Source organism: Bubalus kerabau, chromosome 5, assembly GCF_029407905.1.
Source record: "Bubalus kerabau isolate K-KA32 ecotype Philippines breed swamp buffalo chromosome 5, PCC_UOA_SB_1v2, whole genome shotgun sequence".
Classification (NCBI taxonomy): Eukaryota; Metazoa; Chordata; class Mammalia; order Artiodactyla; family Bovidae; genus Bubalus; species Bubalus kerabau.
Window position 1 is genome coordinate 131,947 of NC_073628.1, and position 23,821 is coordinate 155,767.

The following is a 23,821-nucleotide window of genomic DNA, read 5'->3' on the forward strand; positions in this document are numbered from 1 at the left end:
GGCTTGTCTCCAGGACTCAACTCCAAGGAGACCCCACCCGCTCCTCTGCTTTGCTGGACACTGCCCACACTGCGGTATGGAAGGAGAGTCTTGTCCCTGCTCTGGGCCTGGCCCGAGGGGGCTGCTTGGCACAGCAGGCAGGCTCTCTGCTCCACCCTCTCGGGGTTCTGTGGGAACAAGCGGTCCCCTCCCAGCAGGGTGTGTGCCGACAGTGTCTCCTCCAGGCTCTCTCCTCACCCACCCTGCCTGTGCCCAGGAGGCTGCCTGTGTAGGGGGCACACGGCAGGAGCTGGGAGCAGGAGAGAGTGAGGAGGCGACCTTGTGTAGGCCTGAGTGTGGATAAACAGAGCCTTACCTTTCTTCTCCCTTAGACTTCCTCGGGGACAGGTGGGGTTTTATTTGTCTCACACAGAAACAAAACTCATAAGTAGATGGGGCATCTCTGTGGATGCTTTCCTCCTGGGGAAGGGCAGCAGAACAGAGGCTCCAGGACTCTGGGTCCCTCCCCAGGGCAGCTCCCAAGGCCTGAAGGCAGCAGGACTGAACGTGGGGGTGGCTTGTGGAGCCTGAGAGTCTGTGACGCTGCGAGAGCCCCTCTTTCCGCAGAGACCCTCTCACGGAAATCCACACTCACAGAGCTTCTCTCAGGGAGACCCTGAGCCATTACTACAAACTTGGGAGCCGAAAAAACACCCATTCATTCTCTTCCAGGTGTGGAGGGCAGAAGTCCCAAGTAAGCTTCATTTGGCTGAGGTCAGGACTGGCTCAGCCGCACTCACTCCGGAGGCTCCGGGGGAGAATGTCTTCCTTTCCCAGTAGCATCTCCAGCTTCTAGGACTGTGTCCCCTGCACTCCTTGGCTTGTGGTCCCTTCTGTCAAAGCCAGCAGCCTGGCACCTCGCCACAGAGCCACACTGCCTTCTGTGCCAAACCCCCTCTGTCTCCATCCCGTGACACTTGAGACGACCCATCTCAAGATCCTGATCTAACCACACCTGCTAAGTCCCCTTTGACAGACGAAGCAGGCACTAGGATCCGATATCTTTGGGGACTACTATTTAGCCCACCACAGATACATTCACACAAACACAGTATGAAGACAGTCACACAGACAGACACAGACAGACACACACACCCACGTTCCACACAAGCAGACACTGTCAGTAGAAACCCACATTCATGGGTCCCACACGGTCACACGCCCATTCAAACCTCTTGCCGTCAACCTCCTTAAGCCAGGTCTGGGAGGCCACAGAGCTCTTTCCAGTCCCATTATCTCACAGCTACCAGGTGACAGCCTTCCTTTCCCCAAAATAACCATGTAAGTCCCTCCTCTGTCCCCTCTGCCTAGGAAGCCCTGGCTCTCCCCTACCTTCAGAAATTAACCTATCTTGAGGCCTTGAAGTTTAAGGTCTCGTTCTGAGCTAGATGCCTCCTCCACGCAGCCCACCTTGCTCTGCCATTTCCTGCTCACAGCCTGTCTCGCTGCCACACCCGCAGGTTCTCAGAGCACTGAGCTGAACAAAGGGACAGTAAAAAATCAAAGGTCACCAAGCAGAGCTCTTAAAGGCTGGTGGTAAGCGTGCACCACAGCCCCTGAGTTTGAGAGCTTGGTGGCTGTTGGACGGACATCACAGAGTTGGCTGAGCTAGGACACTTTGGTCTGGGGTATGGACAGGGCTGGAAATCCCCCAGGACTTGACCCCAGATAGGCTCCCGGATCCCCACCTCTGCGCCTGAGTGCTGGACCTAGTGGTCGACTCTGCAGACCAGCTAGAGGCCTCCTGCTCCAGGTGAGTACTGGCTTTCTGAGAGGTCGCTTGGCTTCAGCTCTCCAGGTCCTCCACCTGGCACCCTGCAGACACATCCTTCCCCCACTGCACCCCAGGCTCCAGGTGTTGGGGACACCATCCCCTCAGAGGGTACCTGTAGGGTCTGTCCCCCACCAGGAGCTCAGTCTCAGTGACTGGTGCAAGGCCCTCAGGCTAGTCCCCACTAAAGGGTGCAGTGACCACAGGTGTCCTGGGGAATTCAGGAGCACTGTGAGGGCCCCGTGGTGAGTCTGCTCCAAGCTCCTGGGGAAGAGAATGGGAGGGAAGCAGGAAAAGGGAGAGCACAGGCCCTTACAGACACATCTTACTCCGGACATTTGACATGGATGCCTAGAAAGGATGAGCAGAAAGCGGGGTGCGGGGTAGGAAGGCGCCCCCTAACGCTGGGGTCAGCGGCGGCCAGTGCCCGCCTGGGAGTAACTCCATTTCGCCACCAGACCGCGATGCGGTCGGAGGCATGAAAGCCTTGGAAAGCCTTGGAGGAAAGTCCTCGGTCGCGATCCTGGGAGGAGAGGACAACACTTCCAGTAGAGCGCTCTTTCAAGCGTTGGCCTGGAGCCACCTGGATAGATGGGGGCGCGTCAAAACCCCTGGTGCTCGTGGGCGCCCGGGGCTGCGGTCGGACACGACGGCGAGAGGCCGGGGTCACCGGGGCGCAGCACCCTGCTGACCGCGTGCGCCCACCCCCAGCATGGAGCCCCGCGCTGCCGCTGCCCGCGAGCTGCTCCTGGGCGCACTGGAAGACCTGAGCCAAGAGCAGCTGAAGCGCTTCCGCCACAAACTGCGGGACGAGCGGGTGGATGGTCGCAGCATCCCGTGGGGGCGGCTGGAGGGCGCGGACACCTTGGACCTCGTGGAGCAGCTGGTCCACTTCTACGGGCCGGAACGCGCGCTGGACGTGGCCAAGAAAACCCTGAAGAGGGCAGACGTGCGCGACGTGGCGGCGCGGCTCAAGGAGCGCCGGCTGCAGAGTGAGTGCCAGGTGGGGCTTCACCTGGGTCCCCCCTCGGCCTCTCCCGCCTGGGCAGGTTCCTTTCGCTTCCCTCAAAGAGCGCCCGCGCGCCCCGGGGCCCCGACCCCTGACGCTCCCTTCTGCACCCGGCCCGGTCCTCGGGACCCACCGCAGCTCTCCCTTCCAGGTCTCGGCCCCAGCTCCCCGGCGCTGCTCTCCGTCTCCGGTAGGTCTCTCTCGGCGGAAAGCGCAGGCCCCGAGCTGTCCGGACACTTCGGGTGTCCTCAGAGTCACTCGGAGGTTCCGCACAGCTGGCCCCGGGGAGGAGCGCGGAGAGGGGGTTGTGAGGCAACAGGGGAAACTGAGGCCGGAGCCCGCCGGGGAGGGCAACGGGCCCCGGAGCGGCACTAACACAGCGCTCCTCGACCCCTGTTCCCCTTCCCTCCGTCCGGCGCCCCCCTACCCGCAGAGTACAAGAAGAAGTACCGGGAGCACGTGCTGCGGCAGCACGCTAAGGTGAAGGAGCGGGACGCTCGCTCAGTGAAGATCAACAAGCGCTTCACCAAGCTGCTCATCGCTGAGGAGCCGGAGGCCGAGCGCGCCCGGCGCTCAGACACCCACACCTTCAACCGCCTGTTCGGCCGCGACGAGGAGGGCGAGAGACGGCTGACCGTGGTGCTGCAGGGCCCTGCGGGCATCGGCAAGACCATGGCGGCCAGGAAAATCCTGTATGACTGGGCGGCGGGCAAGCTGTACCATACTCAGGTGGACTTTGCCTTCTTCCTGTCTTGCCGCGAGCTGCTGGAGCGACCGGGCACGTGCAGCCTGGCGGACCTGATCCTAGACCAGTGCCCCGACCGCGAGGCGCCGGTGCAGCAGATGCTGGCGCAGTCCGAGAGGCTGCTGTTCATCCTGGACGGCGCAGACGAAATGCTGACACCGGAGCCGGCCGAGGCCGCGCCCTGCAGAGACCCCCACGAGGCCGCGAGCGGCGCGCGGGTGCTGGGGAGCCTGCTGAGCAAGGAGCTGCTGCCCGCGGCGCGCCTGCTAGTGACCAGGCGAGGCACCGCCCCCGGGAGGCTGCAGGCCCGCCTGTGCTCACCGCAGTGCGCCGAGGTGTGTGGCTTCTCAGACAAGGACAGGAAGAAGTACTTCTACAAGTTTTTCCAGGACGAGTGGAAGGCGGAGCACGCCTACCGCTGCGTGAAGGAGAACGAGATGCTCTTCTCTCTGTGCTTCGTGCCCGCCGTGTGCTGGATCGTCTGCACCGTTCTGCGCCAGCAGCTCCAGCGCGGCCAGGACCTGTGGCGCACTTCCAAGACCACCACGGCCGTGTACTTGCTCTTCGTGGCCAGCGTCCTGAGATCGGCGCCCGAGGCCGACGGGGCCCAGCTGCAGAGAGAGCTGCGCAAGCTGTGCCGCCTGGCCTGTGACGGCGTCCTCGGGGGCAGGACGCGGTTCTCGGAGGAGGACCTGGAACGCCTGCAGCTCTGCGGCTCCAAGGTCCAGACGCAGTTTCTCAGCAAGAAGGAGATGCCAGGCGTGCTGGAAACAGAGGTCACCTACCAGTTCATTGACCAGAGCTTCCAGGAATTCTTAGCTGCTCTGTCCTACCTGCTGGAGGACGACGGGGCTCCCAGGGCACCTGCTGGCGGCATAGAGGCACTTCTGCAGGGGGACCCGGAGCTGCGCGGCCACCTCAACCTCACTACACGCTTCCTCTTTGGACTACTGAACACAGAGAGGATGTGCGAGATCAAGCGCCACTTCGGCTGCACAGTTTCAGAGCGCGTGAAGCAGCGTGTCCTGAGATGGGTGCAGGACCAGGGCCAGGGTCACCCCAGGGCGGCGCCAGAGGGGACGGAGGAGATCCTGGCACCCCAGGACACTGAGGAGTCAGAGGAGGAGGAGGGCGAGCAGCTCAACTACCCGCTGGAGCTGCTCTACTGCCTGCACGAGACACAGGAAGACTCGTTTGTGCACCAGGCCCTCCGCGGCCTCCCTGAGCTGGTGCTGGAGCGAGTACACTTCAGCAGAATGGACCTGGCCGTCCTGAGCTACTGTGTGCGGTGCTGCCCGGCAGGGCAGGCGCTGCGGCTGGTCAGCTGCAGACTGGCCACTGCGCAGGAGAAGAAAAAGAAGAGCCTGATGAAACGTCTACAGGGCAGCCTGGGTGGCAGCTCGTGAGTCTCCAGGGCAGGGCTGCCCTCTTCTGTGGGCCCTCTGTGTGGGGCATGTGTGCCAGAGCATCTTATGTCCACCTGGGCCTGGGGAGCGTGTGCAGACCTGATGCCTGCTCCCCAGAGGAGAGGCACGACTTCATGGCTGGTCTTTCTTACCTCCTCAAGGCAGCTCCCAATGCCCATCTTCTTCCCCAGGGTGCCTTCACCATGTTCCCCACCCTAGCATCCATGTCCAAGGCAAACCTCCCTCTCCCATCACCGACACGAGGCTTTCTCGTAATGATTTCTGGAATACACCACTCGTGCTGTGCTCTGAGCCTTTGCTCCTGCCGTCCCTTCCACCCAGAGCACTGCCTATCCTCAAAGCCGCTCCAAACTCTCCTCTCTAGTCTGCAGCCGTCTGGCCTCAGAAGTGCCCCCACTGACTACTGCATGCCATGACATCTGCCCATACCCCTCTCCTCCACCAGACCCTCGTCTCCTGGGCAAAGCTCGTGCCATTGTTTCTGTGCACTTGACTCCAACCCTCACCTGACTCAGGTGCTCAGCATCTGTTGGGAGAATGAATGTCAGGATGCTGACGGGGCTGGGCCTGGGGACACCCACTGCAGGCACAAGGACAGGCCCACCTGTCCCATGGGACTCACACAGACAGCTTCCGTGGGGAGGTGGACGAGGTCACAGAGAAGTGGTTTCACTCTGGGCTCGGGATGAAGAGGGAGGGGGTCCTGGCCCAGCCTGAGGGTAAGGGCAGAAGCAGCTCCAATGTCTCGGAACCGCAGGAAGGAGTCCTTCTCAGGAGTGAGGGACTGGAAGGGGCAGGGACCTTCACCTTCTTTTCTTTCTTCGTAGCTCTCGAGCCACCACAAGAAAATCCCCAGGCTCCCCCCTGCGCCCACTCCGTGAGGCCATGACCGACCGGCAGTGTGGTCTGAACAGCCTGACGTGAGTGAACAAATCCCAGCCCTTCCCCTGGAAAGGACACAGAGCAGGATACCCTGGGCAGGGGCAGGGGTGTAGCCCTGTCTGGGGACGGCTGACCGAGGGGGCGCTGAGACAGGCTGAGAGCCTATGGTCCCTTGGCAGGATCAGCAGGCTCTGCCCACACAGGACAGAGGAGGGAAGCACTTGGGTGCTACTTAGAACAGAGGGTTTGGCCCCTGTGTGAGCGGGGAGCAGAGTACGCTGAGCTTCTGGAAGAGGGATAAAGGCCAGACTGTCATTTCCCTTCTCCAGGAAGGCTGCTAAGGGCTACTGGACACTGCTGGGTGGTTCTTCTGGATCTCAGAAGTAGTTGTGGAAGGTGCTCAGGGCGCAGGCTCTGAGGCCAGCCTGCCTGCCTCTTTGCCCTTGGCAGGCCAGTCTGTCTGAGCTTCAGTCTTCTCCCGGGGAACGGAGCCTGTAGCTTCCACCTCAGAAGGTTGATGTGAGACTTACTGAGGCAGTACTTAGTATGTAATCTTTTCAATTACTCTTCACTACCACCAAGTAAGCAGATAGTAAGATACATTATACGAGTTAGTACTGATTAGGTATGGTGAATTAGATACAGTCATGTGTCAATGCTGACATGGTAACTTAACTTGGCATAAACATCAGGAACCCATCAATTCTGCTGCCAAACTAACTGCATAAAGATGTTCATCACAGCATTATTTATAATGGCAAAAAAGTAGAAATGACACCCTGCCCAACCGTTAGGACTGGCTAACTAAATAAGCCTGGTCCCCCTGTACTTGGTGGATAATTATATGGAGTTAGACACGTCGAGAGCAAGCTCGTGGAGAATGTCCTAAGAGACAAGGGAGTGCGTCCAGCGGGTGCACACGAGGTGTGCACACGGGTGGCGATGGTGCAGGAGAAGCTCTGTGGGTCCCAGGGAGGCGGGTGTGGAGCCAAGTCTGCAGACTGAACCTCAGCCCCTCAGGGAGCACGCAGCTCGCACACTGCGGACTCGTGTGCTTCTTGACCACAGGCTGTCCCGCTGCAAACTCCCCGATTCGGTCTGCAGAGATCTCTCTGAGGCCCTGAGGGAGGCCCCGGCCCTGGCAGAGCTGGGCCTCTTCCACAATGGGCTCAGCGAGGCCGGCCTGCGTGTGCTGAGCGAGGGCCTGGCCTCGCCCCAGTGCCGGGTGCAGACACTCAGGTGAGGAGCAGCCTGGGAGGGACTGAGGGAGGGACCAGGGCCCCCACAGCAGCTCCTGAGGTCAGCCCTCCCCTAGGGTTCAGCAGCCAGGCCTGCAGGAAGCACTCCAGTACATGGTTGGCCAGCTCCAGCAGATCCCAGCACTGACCACCCTGGATCTCAGTGGCTGCCAGCTGTCAGGACCTACGGTGACCTGCTTGTGCACCACCCTTAAGTGCCCAGGATGCCGCCTGCAAACCCTCAGGTGGAGACAGGGCTGGGAAGGGTGCTGGGAACGCAGCCTCTCAGCCCTGGGCTGGGGTGGATGCCGGGGCTTCCCCCAAACCTTAAAGAGGAATCTCTCCCAGGGCCCTCCTGAGGTAACCCCGCTGTAACTCAGGCCCTGGAGCCCCACCCTCTAACTCCCTGGCTCCGGCCCAGGGCCTGGACCACGCCATTAGACCAAATGCCCATTGTCAGGTGCCCGTGCCCAGAATATGGACCAGTGCCCCCAAATCCCCCTTAGTGCCCTGAAGGCTCTGGCCCCTAGTCCCTGCCCCTTCCCCACCCTCTGGCAGTCCCCGACTGACCACCTCCTGTCACCGCGTGCCTTTGGCACAACCCAGGCCAGCAGCCCAGCACTGCCCCTGCCGCTGCTCCCCGTCACTGCACCTGCAGGCCCCCTCCCTCACCAACCCCGCTGCCATTCTCTGCACACGGCTACAGGCTGACCTCTGTGGAGCTGAGCGAGCAGTCCCTGCAGGAGCTGCGAGCTGTGGAGACGGCAAACCCAAGACTAGTCATCACACACTCAGCGCTGGACGCCCATCCCAAGCCCCCCGAAGTGTCCATCAGTGCCCTTTGAGGTCCTGCAGGCCAGAACTAGGGAGGAATCCGCTCAGCCCTACAGAGCAGACCTCCCCATTTCAAGGGCGAGAGGATGGTGCTCTCTGCTCTGGGCAACCCTTGAGCCTGAGGGGCCCGGGACAGGCAGGTGGGAGACTCAGACAGACACACCCCTCACCTGCTTCGGGGCAGGCCCAGGACATGTCCCTTCCCCCACACCCTGGGGACAGCTTATGTCTCTGTCCTCCCCACAGGGAAGAGGGCCTCCTCCCCTAACCCTCGCCGCTGCTCCACCCAGGTTTCTCTCCAGCGACCCTCCAGCCCTGTCACTGCAGGGTGAAGCTGAGAGCACCAGGCACTGAGCACCGACCATGTGTGGCCTCCACCTGGTGAGCTCAGCGCGAGATGACCCATTTGCAGACCCTGCCCCACTCAGTACAGGCACCCAGAGCCCCGCCACTCTGCTCTGGCCACAGGGGACCAAGCAGGGGCCGAAGGCGCCCAGAGGAGTCCGGTTGCTCCCTGAGGACTTCAGAGACTAAGGGGAGTGGGGATGGAGCTCTAAACGGGGCCGTGATGGCACAGATGGTATGAGCCCCATGTGCTGATAATAAATTCTCCTTGGGATTCAGCTCTGTCATTCTCTGCTGCACTTAGCCAGGCATCCTCACGGGTGCTCATGCCCTTGCCTTTGTTCCCCAGCCCATCTGAATGGGGCAGGGCCGCAGCCCCCATTTCCTGGGTGAGCTCGAGGGAACAGCTGGATTCAGGAAGCTCTGATGGGAAGCTTGGCCTTGACGGGCAGGGCCAGCAGCAGACAGCCTGAATCCTCAAGTCTTCTCTGCTCAAAGCTGCTGGACTCCACCAGCTTCTGAGGCCCTAGTCAGAAGGGCCTTCTGGGTCCCTTCATGTCCTCCAAACTTCATTCCATAACCCATTTTCAAATCCAGTTATTCATTCCACAAAACAGACAAAATATCCTTGCCCTCCTGGAGCTGGCATTCTAGGCAGCTGATAAATGCTGTGAAGGAAGGAAAAGAAGGGGTGGGGGATGGAGCAAAGGGTTTGCTCTTACCTGTAAGGAGTCTGGGACAATCTAGGGAAGACAGGGCACTTGAAAATGGAAGGAAGTGAGGGGCCAACCTAAGGATGTCTTGAGGAAAAGGCAATGGGACAGCAAGCGTAAAGGCCGCACAGCGGCTCAGCCTGCTGTTAACAACATACCGCAGAGCAGGTAGCTGACCAACAACAGAAGTACCTTTCTCTCAGTTCTGGAGGCTGGGATGTCCAAGCTCAAGGTGCCAGTCAATTCGGTGTCTGGTGAGGACCCTCTTGGTACAAATGGCTGTCTTCCAGCCGTGTCCTCACAGGGTAGAAGGAGGGAGATCTAAGGCCTCTTCTTCAGTTCAGTTCAGTTCAGGCGCTCAGTCGTGTCCAACTCTTTGAGACGCCATGGACTGCAGCACACCAGGCCTCCCTGTCCATTGCCAACTCCCGCAGTTTACTCAAAATACCTTCTTTATAAAGGCACTAATCCTACTCTTGACTGCTCTTGACCTATGTACCAAAGGCCCCACCTACAGACACCATCACAGTGGGGATCAGAAGCCAACCGATGGATGTGGGGGGACACACTGAGCCCATACTAGGGAGCCTGCTTGGGATGGTGCAGAAGCAGCAGGGACGCCAGATAGCGGCTGGGGGGGGCGGTGAGAGCGGAGGGGCCGGGGCGCCTCCTGCCGTAAGGTGGGCACCGCTGCAGGCTTCGAGCAGAACCCGACTACTCTCAGGGTGGCTGTGGCTGTGCTCCAAGAGCTGTGGGGCCAGAGCAGGCCTGCACCAACCCAGGAGGCTGGCCTGGTCTGAGAGGAGGCGGCGCCTGTGGATGGGGAGAGCCGGGAAGGGGGCCCGGGGGGGCCTGGGGGGGATGGTGAGGTCACCGTTGCTTGTGGGGGGAGGGGGAGGAAGGCCAGGTTCCAGGCACAGGCTAAATCCGAGTGTCTGGTTGGGCCAGTGGTCCCAGCAGTCATTTGGGTCAGGCCTGGGTTAGAGAGACAAGGTCCAGACAGGCCCAGAGCCCGGAGCTTCCAGAGGCAGGGCGGCACGTGGGGAAGATGGAGACTGAGGAGGGGGTGCAAAGCCAGCCAGTGGGGCGGGGACAAAGGAAGGCGGGGCTCCAGGGGAGAACCCCGGCCCCACCTCTCCTGGGAGAGGGCGGTCAGGGAGAGAGGAAGGAACCGGCCGCCGGAGAGGGGAGCGGTGAAAGCCGAAAGCCCTGTCAGATCCACCCTGGAGAAGCCTCAGGACAAAGCTGGAACTGGGCTTGTCTCTGCTCGGCCTCGTAGGCTGGGCGCCAGAGGCGGCCCGGCCCGCCCTTCGCCCCTCCTCGAGGACGCCCGAGGGTGGGGACGCGCGTCTGGCCCGCCCCGCGCGGCCCTGGGGCGGGGACCACGGGACCTTCCGGTGGCACGGCCGCCGCTGGCTGCTTCTCCTCCTGCCCCTGAGAGGCAGCTCCCGCTGGAGCCGAGGGACGCGGCGGGGCTGCGGACCCAGAGACGGGGCCTCTGGCCCGCCTGCCCGTCCCCTTCCCCAGCTACTGGCCACACCCCGCCCTGTACCGACTGGCCTCCGGGAGGGTGAGGCCCGCGGGCTGAGGCTCCGCCCTTCCTGCCAGCAGGACCGGTTCGTGGGGTGCGGCCCTGAGGTGGGAGCTGGGGCATCCGTTGGGTCCCTGGATCAGTAGTGGGGGGTGGGGGTGGGCATCTTCTGGCGGAGGGTGTTTCCTGGGACGGAGGGTGTTTCCTGGGGCGGCCTGAAAATCGGGGCCACCCAGGAGGGCACACGCCCCTCCCTCCACCTCTGGGGCCATTAGTCGAGTTCCAAGGAGAGCTTTGGGAGTTACAGAAAACAGAGGCCCAGCCAATTGTGGGGCCTCTGTCCCCCACTTTTGCAGGCCCCTCCGCGGAGTCACCCTTTCCATGGAGGATGCTAGCAAGGACGCCACCAGATTCACTGCCCATTCTCTGCCCAGTGACCCCCGGCTCTTGGCCACCGTGACCAACGCATACTTGGGCACACGCGTGTATCATGAGACATTGCATGTGAGCGGTGTGTACAATGGGGCTTTGGGGGATACCCACCGGGCCATTCTGCCCAGTCCCCTCAATGTCCAGCTGGAGGCCCCAGCAGGGACCGGAGAGCAGCTAACCAAGACCTATGTTCTGGACACTAACACAGGTAGCCACTGCTTGCCCTCTGCCCACCCCTTACCCCACCCCCCACCCCCCGCCGTTTCCAAGCGAGCAGAAGGCCAGAGGTACTACCCCGGCACCTCCTCACTCAGGATGCCAGCATCCTGCAAAAGGAGGCTCTGAGAGCCCGCTTTGTGAGGCTTCCAGCCGGCAGGCCTCCAGAACGAGCAGGAGCCTGGCAGCCCCCATGTAGCTGTTGCTTCCTGAACAGGACAGCTGGGGCTTGGAGGTGGCTCCCTCACTGAAGGGAGAGGGGGACTTCATTCCCAGTCCAGAAAGACCGTTGGTTTGGACCTGTCCTCAGTGGCCCCAGGGCGGGTGTGAGAATTGCCCCGTCTTCCTCTCCACCCTTTCCCAGGTTCCTTCCTGCACACCCTGGAGGGCCCAAGCTTCCGCGCCTCCCAGCGCATCTATGCCCACCGCACGCTGCCTCATGTCCTGGCCTTCAGTGTGTCCATCACCCGCCTGGCCAAGGGGAGCTGGCCGGTCACAGTGCGGCTGCAGTCAGCCTTCTCCCCAGAAAGTCCAGACCTGGACCTGCATCTGGGTCCTGACTTCCAGGGAGCCCGGTGAGGATGGGCAGGGGGCCGGCTGGGTGGCGGAGGAGAGGCTGGTCCCTGAGACACAGCTGCCCTCTTGCAGGTACCTGTGCGGCCACACGCTCACCCCAGAGCAGCCTGGGGGCGCGCAGCAGGAGGTACACATGCTGTGGACACCGGTCCCCCCAGCCTTGACCCTCGGAGAAGAGCAGGAGGATGCGACGTGGGAGTTCCTGACGGTGGTGGGTGGCAGCCAGGCTGAGGCCCAGGCCTGCCTCGCAGAGGCCCTGCAGCTGCAGGCCAGGCACGCTCTCTACACAACCCACGCCCAGGCCTGGGCCCAGCTCTGGGCGGACTGTGGCCTGGATGTGGAAGGGCCACTGGCCCTGCGCCAGGCCCTGCGTGGCGCACTCTACTACTTGCTCAGCGCCCTGCCCCAGCCCGGGGCCTCAGGATACGTCTGCCATGGCCTCAGCCCCGGGGGCCTCTCCAATGGGAGCCGTGAGGAGTGCTACTGGGGCCACGTCTTCTGGGACCAGGTGCGCGCCACCCCCCCACCCCCACCCCCCAGTCCACGTGCGCTGCGGGCCTCTGCTCTGCCCGGTTGGGGCTGCGGCTGGGGAGGCACAGGGACGTGGCCAGGGGAGGCCTGCTGGGGGCAGCAGAGTCGCAGCTGAAGGAGGAGGGGTCAGACCAGAAGGTGCAGAGGCCCAGAGCTACGCAGCTGCAGGACTCCTGGCCGGGGCGAGGGGTACTCCCCTCTGGGAAAGGAGTCACTGCAGGGGGGCCGAGGAAGCCACGCAGACTCTACCTGGGGAAGGGCGCTGCCAGCAGTGTGCTCTGGAAACACCCCTGGGGCTGCTGAGGGGAGGGGGGCGGAGGAAGGTGAGGCAGCCAGGACCAGGTGACGCGGGGCCCTCCACCCGCTCCCCACACCCAGACTCTGGCCTGAGCCCCGACAGACGCAGTGCCCACCAGGTCTGAGGAGTGTCTTGGTTTGGGGGATGCGGCCATGGGGTTGGCGTGCAGAGCGTCATCGGGGACAGACCTGGGGGCGCGCTGGAGGAGGAAGCTGGATGTGGCTGCAGGGAGAGACCAGGGGTTCTTCCATGGCTGTGCTCCAGGACCTCTGGGTGCTCCCGGGTCTCCTGCTGCTCCACCCGGAGGCCGCCAAGGCTCTCCTGCAGTACCGCATCCGGACGCTCAGTGGGGCCCTGGACAACGCCCGGAGTCTGGGCTACCAGGTAAGGGGCCCCCAAAGGGCCTGAGGCCCCACACCCCTCTCAGGCCTTCACCCCTCGCCCCAGGCCCCCTCAGTGGGTGGGACCTGGACGTCTTGGATTCTTCCCCCAGCCTGTACTGCGCAAGTGGGAACAACAGCCCGAGGGGCCCTGCAGGGCTTCTCTCGCTGCCCTGCCCCAGGGCAGGGACACAGTAGATGCTGGGCGGAAGTAAGCTGGCCCACGGCAGGGACACCGTGGGCACTCAGAGCCCGCAGGGGCCCACAACGGCCCCCGCCTCTGTCTGCCCTCCATGGCTGAAGGCTGGCAGCGAAGGGAAAGGGGTGGGCTACCCCTGGCCCCCAGGAACACAGTCATCTGCTCCATCCCCCAACCCCCAGGGAGCCAAGTTTGCCTGGGAGAGCGCGGGCTCTGGCCTGGAGGTCTGCCCTGAAGCCATCTACGGGACCCAGGAGATCCACGTCAACGGGGCTGTGGTGCTGGCCTTCCAGCTGTACTACCACACCACCCAGGTGAGGTGTCACTGTGCCCCCCGGGGCGACTCTCCACGCTGCATGACTGCCTGTCTGGGGCTAGTCCTGTGGAGCATCTCGGAGCCAGGCCTTCACTGCTGGGCACTCAGACGGCGGGCCTTGACGAGAAATGCCGTCACCGGTGGGAGCTAGAATCACAGGCGCTGTGGCCTCTGACATGCCCCTTCCCCTCAGGACTTGGAGCTCTTCCGAGAGGCTGGTGGCTGGGACGTGGTCAGGGCCGTGGCTGAGTTTTGGTGCAGCCGTGTAGAGTGGAACCCTGAGGAGGAGAAGTACCACCTGAAGGGTGAGACCGTGGCCGTCACGGGAGTGTGGGTGACAGGCAAGGGATGTGCAGCATGGACAGTCACGAGTGGAGGGGCAGGTGGACACGTGTGACTGCCAGCCCCACAGTGGCAGCTGGGCCAGGGCAGGTCCCTAAGCCCCTCCAAGAAGTACCATCTTGCCCTTCTGTGCCCAGGAGTCATGCCCCCCGATGAGTACCACCCAGGGGTCAACAACTCTGTGTACACCAACGTCTTGGTCCAGAACAGGTCAGACCCCACCCCGCCTCCACTGAGAAGGGGAAGGAGTGTGGTGGCTGCAGCCCGCCTCCCCCTGCCCCCTCCCCCCACCTCCCCCTGCCTCACCCCTGCCCCCCCTCCCCTCCCCCCACCTCCCATGCCCCTCCCCCACCTCCCATGCCCCTCCCCCACCTCCCCTGCCCCTCCCCTACCCCCTTTCCCTCCCCCCACCTCCCCCTGCCCCTCCCCCTGCCCTCTCCCCCTGCCCCCTCCCCTGCCTCCCCCTGCTCCCTCCTCCCATCTACCCCTGCCCCCTTCCCTGCCCCCACCCCCACCTCACCCCTGCCCTGCCACCTCTGCTCCTAGCTTGCGCTTTGCTGCTGCCCTGGCCCAGGACCTGGGGCATCCTGTCCCCAACCAGTGGCTGGTGGTGGCTGATAAGATCAAGGTGCCCTTTGACCCAAAACTGAACTTTCACCCTGAGTTTGATGGGTACCAGCCTGGTGAGTGGACTCGCAGCTCCTTCAAGGCCCTTCTCTCCTCCCACAGGACCTTGTGTCCACCCTGGACACTCCCTTCCTAACAGAGCAGTCCCCGCCCCACCCCCACCCCTTCAGCAGCACCTTGCCCTCCCCCCCCTCCCCAGGAGAGGAAGTGAAGCAGGCAGATGTTGTGCTCCTGGGGTATCCTGTCCCCTTCCCCCTGAGTCCCCACGTTCGCAGGCAAAACCTGGAGATTTATGAGGCTGTGACGTCCCCCCACGGCCCCGCCATGACCTGGGTAAGGAGACTGCGGGGCGTGGGGTGGTGGTCCTCACAGCACCTTGGCATTGTCCCATTGGCCTCAGTATCCCCTCCCTGTGCTGTGGGCCTCACGCCAGCATGTCCTCTGACCCCAGAGCATGTTTGCAGTGGGCTGGATGGAGCTGAAGGACCCAGGGCGGGCATGGGCCCTCCTGGAGAGGAGCTTCGCCAACGTCACAGAGCCCTTCAAGGTCAGCCTGGCCCCAGCCTGGCCCTCCATGCCCACCGTGCCCAGCTCTGCCCTGACCGCCTCACCCCTGCAGGTGTGGACGGAGAATGCCGACGGGTCGGGTGCTGTGAACTTCCTGACGGGCATGGGGGGCTTCCTGCAGGCGGTGCTCTTCGGGGTCACGGGGTTCAGGTGAGTGCAGTAGCAGCGGAGGGCGACTGCCTGCTGCCCCCTGCCCTCCTCACAGAACCTTCCCTTCCCCCCAGAATCACCAGGGCCGGTCTGACTTTCAACCCCATGTGTCCAGTGGGGATCTCTGCAGTGTGTGTCTCTGGCATTTCCTACCAGGGGAGCAGGCTTAACTTCTCCGTCTCTGTGGGCTTCGTGACAGTAGAGGTCACGTCCCAGGCAGGGCCTTGGGCCCCCTCTCTGGAAGCCGAGCTGTGGCCGTCATGTACTCGCCTCCCCTTGCCTCCAGGTAGGCCACCGCCCAGACCCCACCCAAGGCGGCCCCAGTGTGTGGCTCGCCCCACGATGCCCCTCTCCCTGCAGGACAGAGAGTCTGCTTTCCCTGCTCAGCGGGCCGGATACAAAGGTCAGGCCTGTAGGCCGCACGCACTGCCCCACGAACTTCCTGGGAGGCTTTCTGAAGACGTTGAATAGCTGCCCCGAGCCCACAGGCCCTGCTCTGGGACACCCTTGGGCCCTGAAGCTTCATGAACCCCTCCCCGCAGATGGCCAGGGGTGCCCCCCCCGACACTTCCCCCCACGGGTGACCCCGAGTGGCTGTACCTGCCCCTTCTCAATGCTCTCCTGGACCCCCACCCGCCTCTATGTGGCAGCCAGGCTCCCTCTGGCCTGAGTTCAAGCCGCTGCCTCTAGCCGAGCCCCCAGTGACCCCCGTGAACAGGCCGCTTCCCTGCTGCTCAGCCCTGTCTGCTCCCAGCCCCCTCGTGCCCTTCCCGAGGGGCCAGTTCTGCGAAGAAGACTGAGGCAGGTGCAGGCCCGTCTGGGGAGGGCCGCGGGGTGCGGGGCGTGGGCAGGACTTAGGACCTAGGCCGCAGCTTCACCACAAAGGACTTTGTGTCACTCGCCTGAGCCCAGGCGCTCCTGGACTGCCTGGGGGCCCAGCACCCTCAGTCCTTGGCTTCTCTTGCCTCTGGGCCACTTCGGTCACATCTGATGGTCTCCGTCACGTGCCTTCCTCAAGGAAGGAAGGGGTGTGGGGTGTGGAGCAGGGACCTGCTCTCCCCCCGACCAGCGGGAAGGATGGGGCCACGGTGCTGGGCCTGCCTGGCCTGGGCACGCGGACTCGGCCGAGGCTCCACCTGCTGTCTGCTCCGGGCCTGAGCCCCCCAGCTGGCACAGCTGACTTGGGCTCTCGGGTCTTCCAGGGTGGGACGGCATCTGCTGGGGAAGTAAAGCTCGGTCGGTGCCGGGCAAACTGTGTCTGTGCTGAGGAGCCAACGGGCACCCTCCTGAAAGGGAGGCTCTGGTCAAAAGTCAGGCTTCCCTTCCCTTGCTCGTGTGGAACAAGTAAGTGGGTCCCATCACGTCTGCACCTGCCTCCCTCCCCACCCCACCACCACCCCCCGCCGCCTTCGTCTGGCAAACTGCTGCTCTCTCTTCTCAGTGGAGAGTTAGCCCAAGTTCTCCCAAAAGCAGAGACCAGCAGGTGAACTGTGATAAACTGAAGCCCCTGAGGAAGAGAGGACGGGGTGGCGGAGGAGCTGGGGTCACCAGGGCCTGCCTGCATGCGGCTGCAGGGAGCGTGGCCGAGCTGCAGACCAGCTTCCTGAGTGCACGTGGCCTCAGAATGGAGGCAGCGCTTGATGGGGCTCCCCCGGGTGCCCACAGGCTCTCATTCAGCTGCTGGCAGTGCAGCAAAGGCCCAGGAGGTCTGCTGGAGCCAAGCATTTAGGCCATGGATGGTCCCCATGAAGCAGACACTTGGCTCTGCAGCCCTGGAGCCAGATGTGGGCGCAGGCATTAGGTGGGGTTGGCAGGCAGCCCTTTGTCCACAGGACTGACATCAGCTGACATTTCCCCAGGCGTGTGTGCCAGGCGTGTGTGTGTGCACCCACCTGTGCAGGGGAAGGGGCAACCCTCTGAGGGGCCTTAACAGGGTGGCAACACGTGTGTGCTGCCTGGCTGATCCAGTCCACGGCAGCCCACTGTCTGAACTTGACCAGGTCCCTTCCTGGGGCCGGAAGCATTGCTGGTGGCCTTCACCTGTACCTGCTCAACTGCGCATTCTCTGTCCTCACACCTGGGTATGGGCTGGACACTCGGCTCCCCTCACCAAATGGGACCAGCAAACCATCCCCTGCTTGGAGACGTGTATTCGACCACACACAGGCTAACCCCAGCTCCCAGCCTCTGTGTCCAGCATGGGTTGTTCCCGTCCTGGGTCAGACCTGGAGCTTCGTGTTGAAACACTGCCTCCATGCTAGTCTGAGCACTGGCCTTGCCCTTGGTCCAGTGTAGGACCAGCCCAGGAAGGGGCAGAACTCCTCCACCCCAGGTCCCTCCAGCACAACCTCTGTCCCGGGCTGGCTCAGAGCAGCACACGCTCGGCACGGGGCTGGGGCTCCGCTGGCCTGCAGCTGGGGCTCCGCACTGCTGGCGTGTGGCTGGGCCAGCTGTTGGCTGTCACAGGAGGGGCCGCTCCAGGGGCTCCAAATGCAGCAGCTCCACAGAGACCTCCACCCCCAGCCCAGGCCGGGTGGGAAGGGACCATGGGTGGGGTGCTCGAAGCCCTGAGCCACCCTGTGGTTAAGGCCCCTGCAATTAGCCTGCCCTGTCATTGGCCTGGCCACAGCAAGGCCCCAAGGGCCTCGCCCCCAGCCACACAGAGTGTGCGTGTGTGTTTAGCAACCCCCTTCTCTGCATCTGGTAGGGGGTTGCACAGGGAGGTAAAATGAAACGAGAACAGGCACTGGTGCCAAAGACACTTAGAAATGTCCTCACCCCAAGTGTCCCCCTCTCTGTACAATCGTTGGGGGGTGCTCCTGCGCCTGTGTGTGTGATGGCGTGTGCACAGATGGTGGTGTGACCGCGCCTGTCTGCTTGTGTGTCTTTGTCCAGCCCCCCGATCTAGGAGGGAGGGAACCCACTGCTGGGACGGAGATCAATCAGAATTAAAGGAATGTGAGGTCAGGAGGACAGCGTGACACAAAGAAGGAGGTCAGCACAGGCCCAGCCACAGACAGGAATGTGCAGGGCAAGGATGGATCTCACTGGCCAGGGACTCCCCTTAACACTCGTGCACACACGCTGACTCGAGGATGGGCACACACGTGGACTCGGAGACTCACCACACATGTTCTGGAAGTGAGGCCACTAAACCACAGCGTGGCAGAGATCAAAAGCCCAAGTTTCCCAACTTCATTCTAAAATACTCAGGCGCCTCCACCCAGAAGCCGCAAGCTGCCTGGTGCCTGCACGAAGGGGACAGTCGGCACGGCCAAGCCAGCGGGACACAGCGGCCCGCCGCGGATGCTGGGGGCAGTCCAGGGGGACTTGGCTGTGGTGGTCCCTAGGGTAGCTCCCCTCGGGAAGACGCCCTCCCCAGCCCCAGCCAGGAACAGTCCCAGAAGGCACTTTCTGGAACCAGGTCTTTTTAATTGAACAGCCGAGGCTGGTGAGTGGGGAGGAAGGAGCTGGCCTGAGGGCCAGGGGTTAGGGAACTGGGGGCATCGAGCTGAGGGGAAGTCCCTGAGGCCCAAGTGAAAGACCTTCAGAGTCAGTGTTAGGTGCCCGGGCTAGGGCAGGGGTGGGCCTCAGCCCTGTAGATGGTCAGGGCTCCAGGGGGCTGGGGTAGAGCCCCGGGGTTGGGGTCCCTGGTCAGGACAGGGACAGGGCCCGGCCTGTCAGTCATAGTCGGCGTCGTCGAACTTGGTGCTGAAGAAGGCAGCGGAGCCCTTGGCCAGCCGAGACAGGTGCAGGGCGCCGGTCACCACCAGCACCAGGAGCAGGAGCGGTGGCACGAGCGCCCACATCATGGCCAGGATGTTGTAGCACTTGGCTTTGGAGCCGAGACGCCGGGCTGCCTCCAGATCTCCAGCCACCTTCTGGTCTCGGGCCTGTGAACCGGCAGCAGGGCCAGGTCTCTACAGGTTCGCGGGGACTGGTGGCCCCGCCACCCCCATCCCACACAGCCACTGGGTCCACACCTTGGGGGACCCATGCTGGACCCAAAACCTGGATGGAGGGGAGAGGCCTGAGGGGATACTGTCTGGGCTGGAGTCACTCCCTTCACTGCCCCCAGCTGGACACATGGGCATGACCTTCCTTGGGGGGCCTTGGGTGGTAAAAGGTTCAGCCTAAGATGGGGCTGAAGGGAGCCTCTGCACCCTCCCACTCCAGTTAATGACCCAGTGGCCATCTCAAGCCAGCATCTACCTTCTAGGACTCCCAAGGGTAGGGAGTCCTCATTGGTGCTGGGAGGGCGCCACCACAGGAGCTGAAGCTAGGGAGCTGTGCTAACAGGAGCCCCCACGTGTGAAAAGCCCCATTTGAAAGAAGAGACCCCCTTGGGTAAGGTCTGATCTACCCTGGGTCCTTTGGGACAGACTAGACACCGCCCTTCATTTTTATGAACAGCAGTCAGACTCAGAAGCCCTCATGGGAGGCAGGCCTCCCCCCACCATCAGGCTGGAGGAAACCCAGCAGAGTCCTCCTGCATCCCGGCTTGACAAGCAGCCCCCATGAAATGCTCCTGGGCCCCCATGAAGCCCCCCAGGCCCACCTTGATGGAGTAGGCCAGCGCCAGGAAGCCGAGACAGCACAGGTTCAGGTAGAGGGTGCTGAACACGGACCAGATCAAGTGGTCTCGAGGTGGGGGTCGCGGTGCCCCCAGCGTCAGGGCCGTGTGGGCGTTGCCGTCCGCCTTGCGGGGCGTCGGGGCCCGGGGGTCCTCGCGGGGATACGACGTGTCCATGGGTTCCAGCGCCGTCTCCTCGCTCGGACTCCTGCTTCGAGGGTGGGCGCCCCGCCGCTTATAGCCGTCGCCGCCGCCCGGCTGATCGCCCGCCGCTAAATATAACGACAAATGACAGCCCGCCGAGCGCCGCCCCGCCCGCGAGCCCACCGCCCGCCCCGCAGGGAGCCCCGCCCCTCAGAGAGCTACCCCCTCACCGGGAAACGCTACCCCACAGGCTGGCGGGCGGTGGGGAGCCGCCAGAGCGCCTCCTATCCTGGGGTCCAGCTGGGAAGCCCCCATCGAAGGCGGCCGGCCGAGGCACGCGGTGGCTGCGGTCTGCCCACCAGAGCCCCCTCCCCCGCGGACAAAAGCGGGTGGAGGCACCGGGTCAGGGCCGCTGTGGCTGGGTGGCCGCCTTGGCTTCTGCTGTCCTCGGCAATGCCCAGATCACCGTCTGATCACCCGTGTCCAGCCTTAGGGATATGACAGTCCCCGTGAGTGCCGATGGAAGGAAGCAGGCCACGTCCAGGTGGAACTGGACAGTGCTAAGGAGAAAACGGAGTGTGGAGAGAGAAAGCCTGCGGTGCGCGTGTTGAGGGGCGGGCTGTGACCTGGCCCTGCTGGTGGAGGCTGCAGGGAGCCCTCCTCCCTCATGGCAGTCAGCTGCCGCTCAGGCTGGCTGCTTCTTCCTCCCCAGTCCAGAGCTGTTTGTGGGGGATGAGCTTTTTATGTCTTAAGCCTGGTCTCATCTCCCTCCAGACGGGCCAGCAGCATCTGTGTGCCTGCGAATTACATGTATGTCAAGGGCCAGATTGGATGTGAGAGTTGGACTATAAAGAAAGCTGAGCACCAAAGAATTGATACTTTTGAACTGTGGTGTTGGAGAAGACTCTTGAGAGTCCCTTGGACTGCAAGGAGAGCAAACCAGTCCATCCTAAAGGAAATCAGTCCGAGTATTCATTGGAAGGACTGATGCTGAAGCTAAAACTCCAATACTTTGGCCACCTGATGCAAAGAGCTGACTCATTGGAAAAGACCCTGATGCTGGGAAAGATTGAATGCAGGAGGAGAAGGGGACGACAGAGGATGAGATGGTTGGATGACATCACTGACTCGATGGACGTAAGTTTGAGCAAACTCCAGAAGTTGATGATGGACAGGGAAGCCTGGGGTGCTGCAGTCCATGGGGTCCTAGAGTTGGACACGACTGAGTGAACTGACTGAGATTGATGTAACCAAGTGCCCGCTCCGTGGAGGAGGGCTCCTGGCTCTCCAGCCTGCTCCTCTAAGAGAGACCTCAGGCTCCCAAACCTTCTGTCTGAGTTGGGACTGCTATAGCTAGTGCCCAGACCAGTGACTCATAAATAATAGAAATGTATCTCTCACTTTTCCAAAGGCTTGAAGGTCCAAGATAAGGGTGCCAGCGTGGATGGGCCCTTATTGCAGACAGCCTACTTTTCCCTGCTCCTCACTGGTGGAAGGAGCTGAGGGAGGGATCCACCCTCATGACCTTCTAACCTCCTAATACCATCACTTTAGGATTTCAGTAGGAATTTGGGGGAACACAAGCATTCACTCCACTGTACCCTCTGCCCAGTCCCCGCTCCCGGCACAGGAGGTGGCCACTGGCCATCTTGCATGATGGTCCTCTTCTGCACACTTTACCTGCCACTGGAAGAGGTGAGCGCTGAGACACATCGTCTTCTTTCTCTCATCAGAGCCAATTTATCCTCTGCCTATAAATCTTTGAGCAGCCCTTCAAGAAGCTGTATCAGATGTGCCTTAATCTTTGTATTACTCATTTCTTAAAGGAATTTTAATGTATTGGGCTTTAATTATACGTCCCTCACCCATCCAGCTCCACCCATTCCCCTGCCCCTCACACCGAATCCACTTGGTCCCAATTCCTGATTGGGCAGAATCTCAGCGCCACTGAGGCCAAGTCAAGCGCCCTTCCCCTGGATTAGCGCAGCTGCTCTGCATTCCCTCTACAGCAGCCAGAGTGGGCTTGTTACAGCAGGAAGCACATGTTCCATTCAACTTCTTTGATTCAGGAAGTTTGCTTCCAGGTCCACCTCTTATGTGATCTTACCTATTTGGAATATCCCTCATAAATGGCCATTCTGTTCTAGGTTTTAGTAGGACTTTGGCGTTTTTGTGATATATACAGCTTCTGGGACAGTTCTTAGATATAAAGTAAACAGTTGTGCCGGCAGGTGGCGAGCTCCTTTCTTATATCTAATCCTTGGGTTCTGTCTGAGACAAACTAATACCTCAAAAGGACATGCCGCTGCAATGCAGATTGTGCGTGATTCGTGGTGTACCTCGCTGCTCAGTTTTCTTGGGTTTGATGAGCAATCTGGAGTCAATACAACCAATTCCATAACCAACCTGCCCTAACATGTGAGTCCTTAGGTCAGGAGGGCAGTGGTGTAGCAGCTTTTAAATGCTTAATCTGCACTACCAGTTTTTGCTGCTTGTCTTTCTAACTTGCAAATTCTGCATTCCCAGTAGGACTTGCACGAGACCCACTCCAGCTTAAACTGGAAGTAACTCATTTCAAGATGCAGTTCGGTTTTTAAATGAGACCCAGCCTGACTCCAGATGGTAAACACCAACAGTTCCTAATGTGGAGTCTGAGGACTGGGAGAGGATTGGACCAGCAGAACTCCACATGTGAATAGTGCAGCTGGGGGCCCCACACCGACCGGAAACTGTGCGTTGGGATTCACAGTTCCCACATAGGTGCTGAGACAGATTTGGGGGGCTGGGGTTTTACATCCAAAATAGGGAACTCTGAAAACTGCAGCTTGAGGGACCCTCCCAGTGAGAGATTGGTTGCCCAGTGCGACCAAGGCAAGGCTGTGGGTGCCCAAGGGGCGGGGGTGGGGGGGTCTCTGTCTCCATTGTCCCAAGACGTCCTCCTTCCCAGCCTCCTTAGAAAAGGTACATCCTTCACACTCAGATAAATTCAGATCTCGAATCTGGTCCAGAAAACAGAAAGGTGCTGAAAGGACACTGCCCCCTGGTGGGTGAGTGGCCAGCGGAGGGGCCAGAGCTGAGGGAGGGTGAGCCCCGAGGCTCCTGGGGAGGCTGAGAGTCTGGGAGGAAGAGATGGAGGCCCAGGAGTGGGGGGCCCACCAGGCACTGGCCTGCTCAGGCCCCAGGGGATGGGCAGGGGTGGGTCCCCATCGGGAAGGATGGGCACTGCGGTCCAGCAGGGGGGCCCCTGAGTCACGGCCCCTGGCTATCACCTGGACCCTCACGACCTCTTCTCCCCTAGTCTAGGGGCCGGAAGATGGCGGCCAATACCACCGGGGCCCAGAGCCACGCTCCACTGCCCAGTGCCTGGACATCTGCGCCCTGGGCCTGGGCCTCCTTCTGACCATCAGGTTGATTGTTCTTGTGTGTGCAGACCTGACCGCCACCAGAGGACTTTATAGTTTGTGCAGGATAGCAGAGGCTATTGCCCATGACAGGCACCCCACGAGCTCCCCTGTCCACTGCTGGTCCTGCACCTGGGGCTATGGCCCTGCCCTTGTCCCCACCCTTTTATAAAGCAGTTTATACCTGAATATTTGTTGGAAGGACTGATGCGGAAGCTGAAGCTCTAATACTTTGGCCACCTAATGTAAAGAGCCGATTCATTGGAAAAGACCCAGATGCTGTGAAAGATTGAGCGCAGGAGGAGAAGGGGGCAATAGAGGATGAGATGGTTGGATGGCATCACTGACTCAATAGCCATGAGTTTGAGGGAGATAGTGAAGGACAGGGAAGTCTGGCGTGCTGCAGTTCATGGGGTCCCAGAGAGTTGGACATGACTTGGGAACTAAACAATACCTGTCAACAATTGAATTCAACACGTGTGCTAAATCACTTTAGTCGTGTCTGACTCTGTGCGGCCCTGTGGACCTAGCACCA

The 23,821-nt window shown here is 61.6% G+C and overlaps 3 protein-coding genes across 5 annotated transcripts; 2 read left to right on the forward strand and 1 right to left on the reverse strand.

Annotated features, from left to right (window-relative positions):
* Positions 1-2,522: 2,522 nt before the first annotated feature.
* Positions 2,523-8,294, forward strand: NLRP6 (NLR family pyrin domain containing 6). Its single transcript, XM_055583241.1, has 8 exons — positions 2,523-2,802; positions 2,971-3,009; positions 3,253-4,966; positions 5,819-5,911; positions 6,942-7,112; positions 7,189-7,356; positions 7,818-8,085; positions 8,192-8,294. Exons 1-7 carry the CDS (start codon positions 2,523-2,525, stop codon positions 7,954-7,956), a joined length of 2,604 nt encoding a protein of 867 aa, XP_055439216.1. The 3' UTR covers positions 7,957-8,085; positions 8,192-8,294.
* Positions 8,295-10,185: 1,891 nt separating this feature from the next.
* On the forward strand, positions 10,186-22,295 carry PGGHG (protein-glucosylgalactosylhydroxylysine glucosidase). Of its 3 annotated transcripts, none has more exons than XR_008714485.1 (14): positions 10,188-10,619; positions 10,891-11,174; positions 11,547-11,757; positions 11,831-12,266; positions 12,852-12,971; positions 13,349-13,480; positions 13,676-13,787; positions 13,962-14,034; positions 14,371-14,507; positions 14,651-14,784; positions 14,903-14,998; positions 15,071-15,168; positions 15,325-15,454; positions 15,529-22,295. XR_008714485.1 is itself a non-coding variant. In XM_055580407.1 (14 exons), the coding sequence occupies exons 2-14, from the start codon at positions 10,916-10,918 to the stop codon at positions 15,582-15,584; spliced, it is 2,076 nt and encodes a 691-aa protein (XP_055436382.1). In that variant the 5' UTR covers positions 10,188-10,619; positions 10,891-10,915; the 3' UTR covers positions 15,585-22,295. The 3 variants fall into 3 exon arrangements, 2 of the variants coding, with proteins under 2 accessions (XP_055436381.1, XP_055436382.1); XM_055580407.1 differs by having other exon boundaries at positions 15,243-15,454; XM_055580406.1 differs by having other exon boundaries at positions 10,186-10,619; positions 14,651-14,998.
* On the reverse strand, positions 18,794-19,941 carry IFITM5 (interferon induced transmembrane protein 5). The gene is made up of 2 exons (XM_055580408.1): positions 19,727-19,941; positions 18,794-19,061 (listed from the first exon to the last, which is right to left on the reverse strand). Exons 1-2 carry the CDS (start codon positions 19,916-19,918, stop codon positions 18,849-18,851), a joined length of 405 nt encoding a protein of 134 aa, XP_055436383.1. The 5' UTR covers positions 19,919-19,941; the 3' UTR covers positions 18,794-18,848.
* Positions 22,296-23,821: the final 1,526 nt, after the last annotated feature.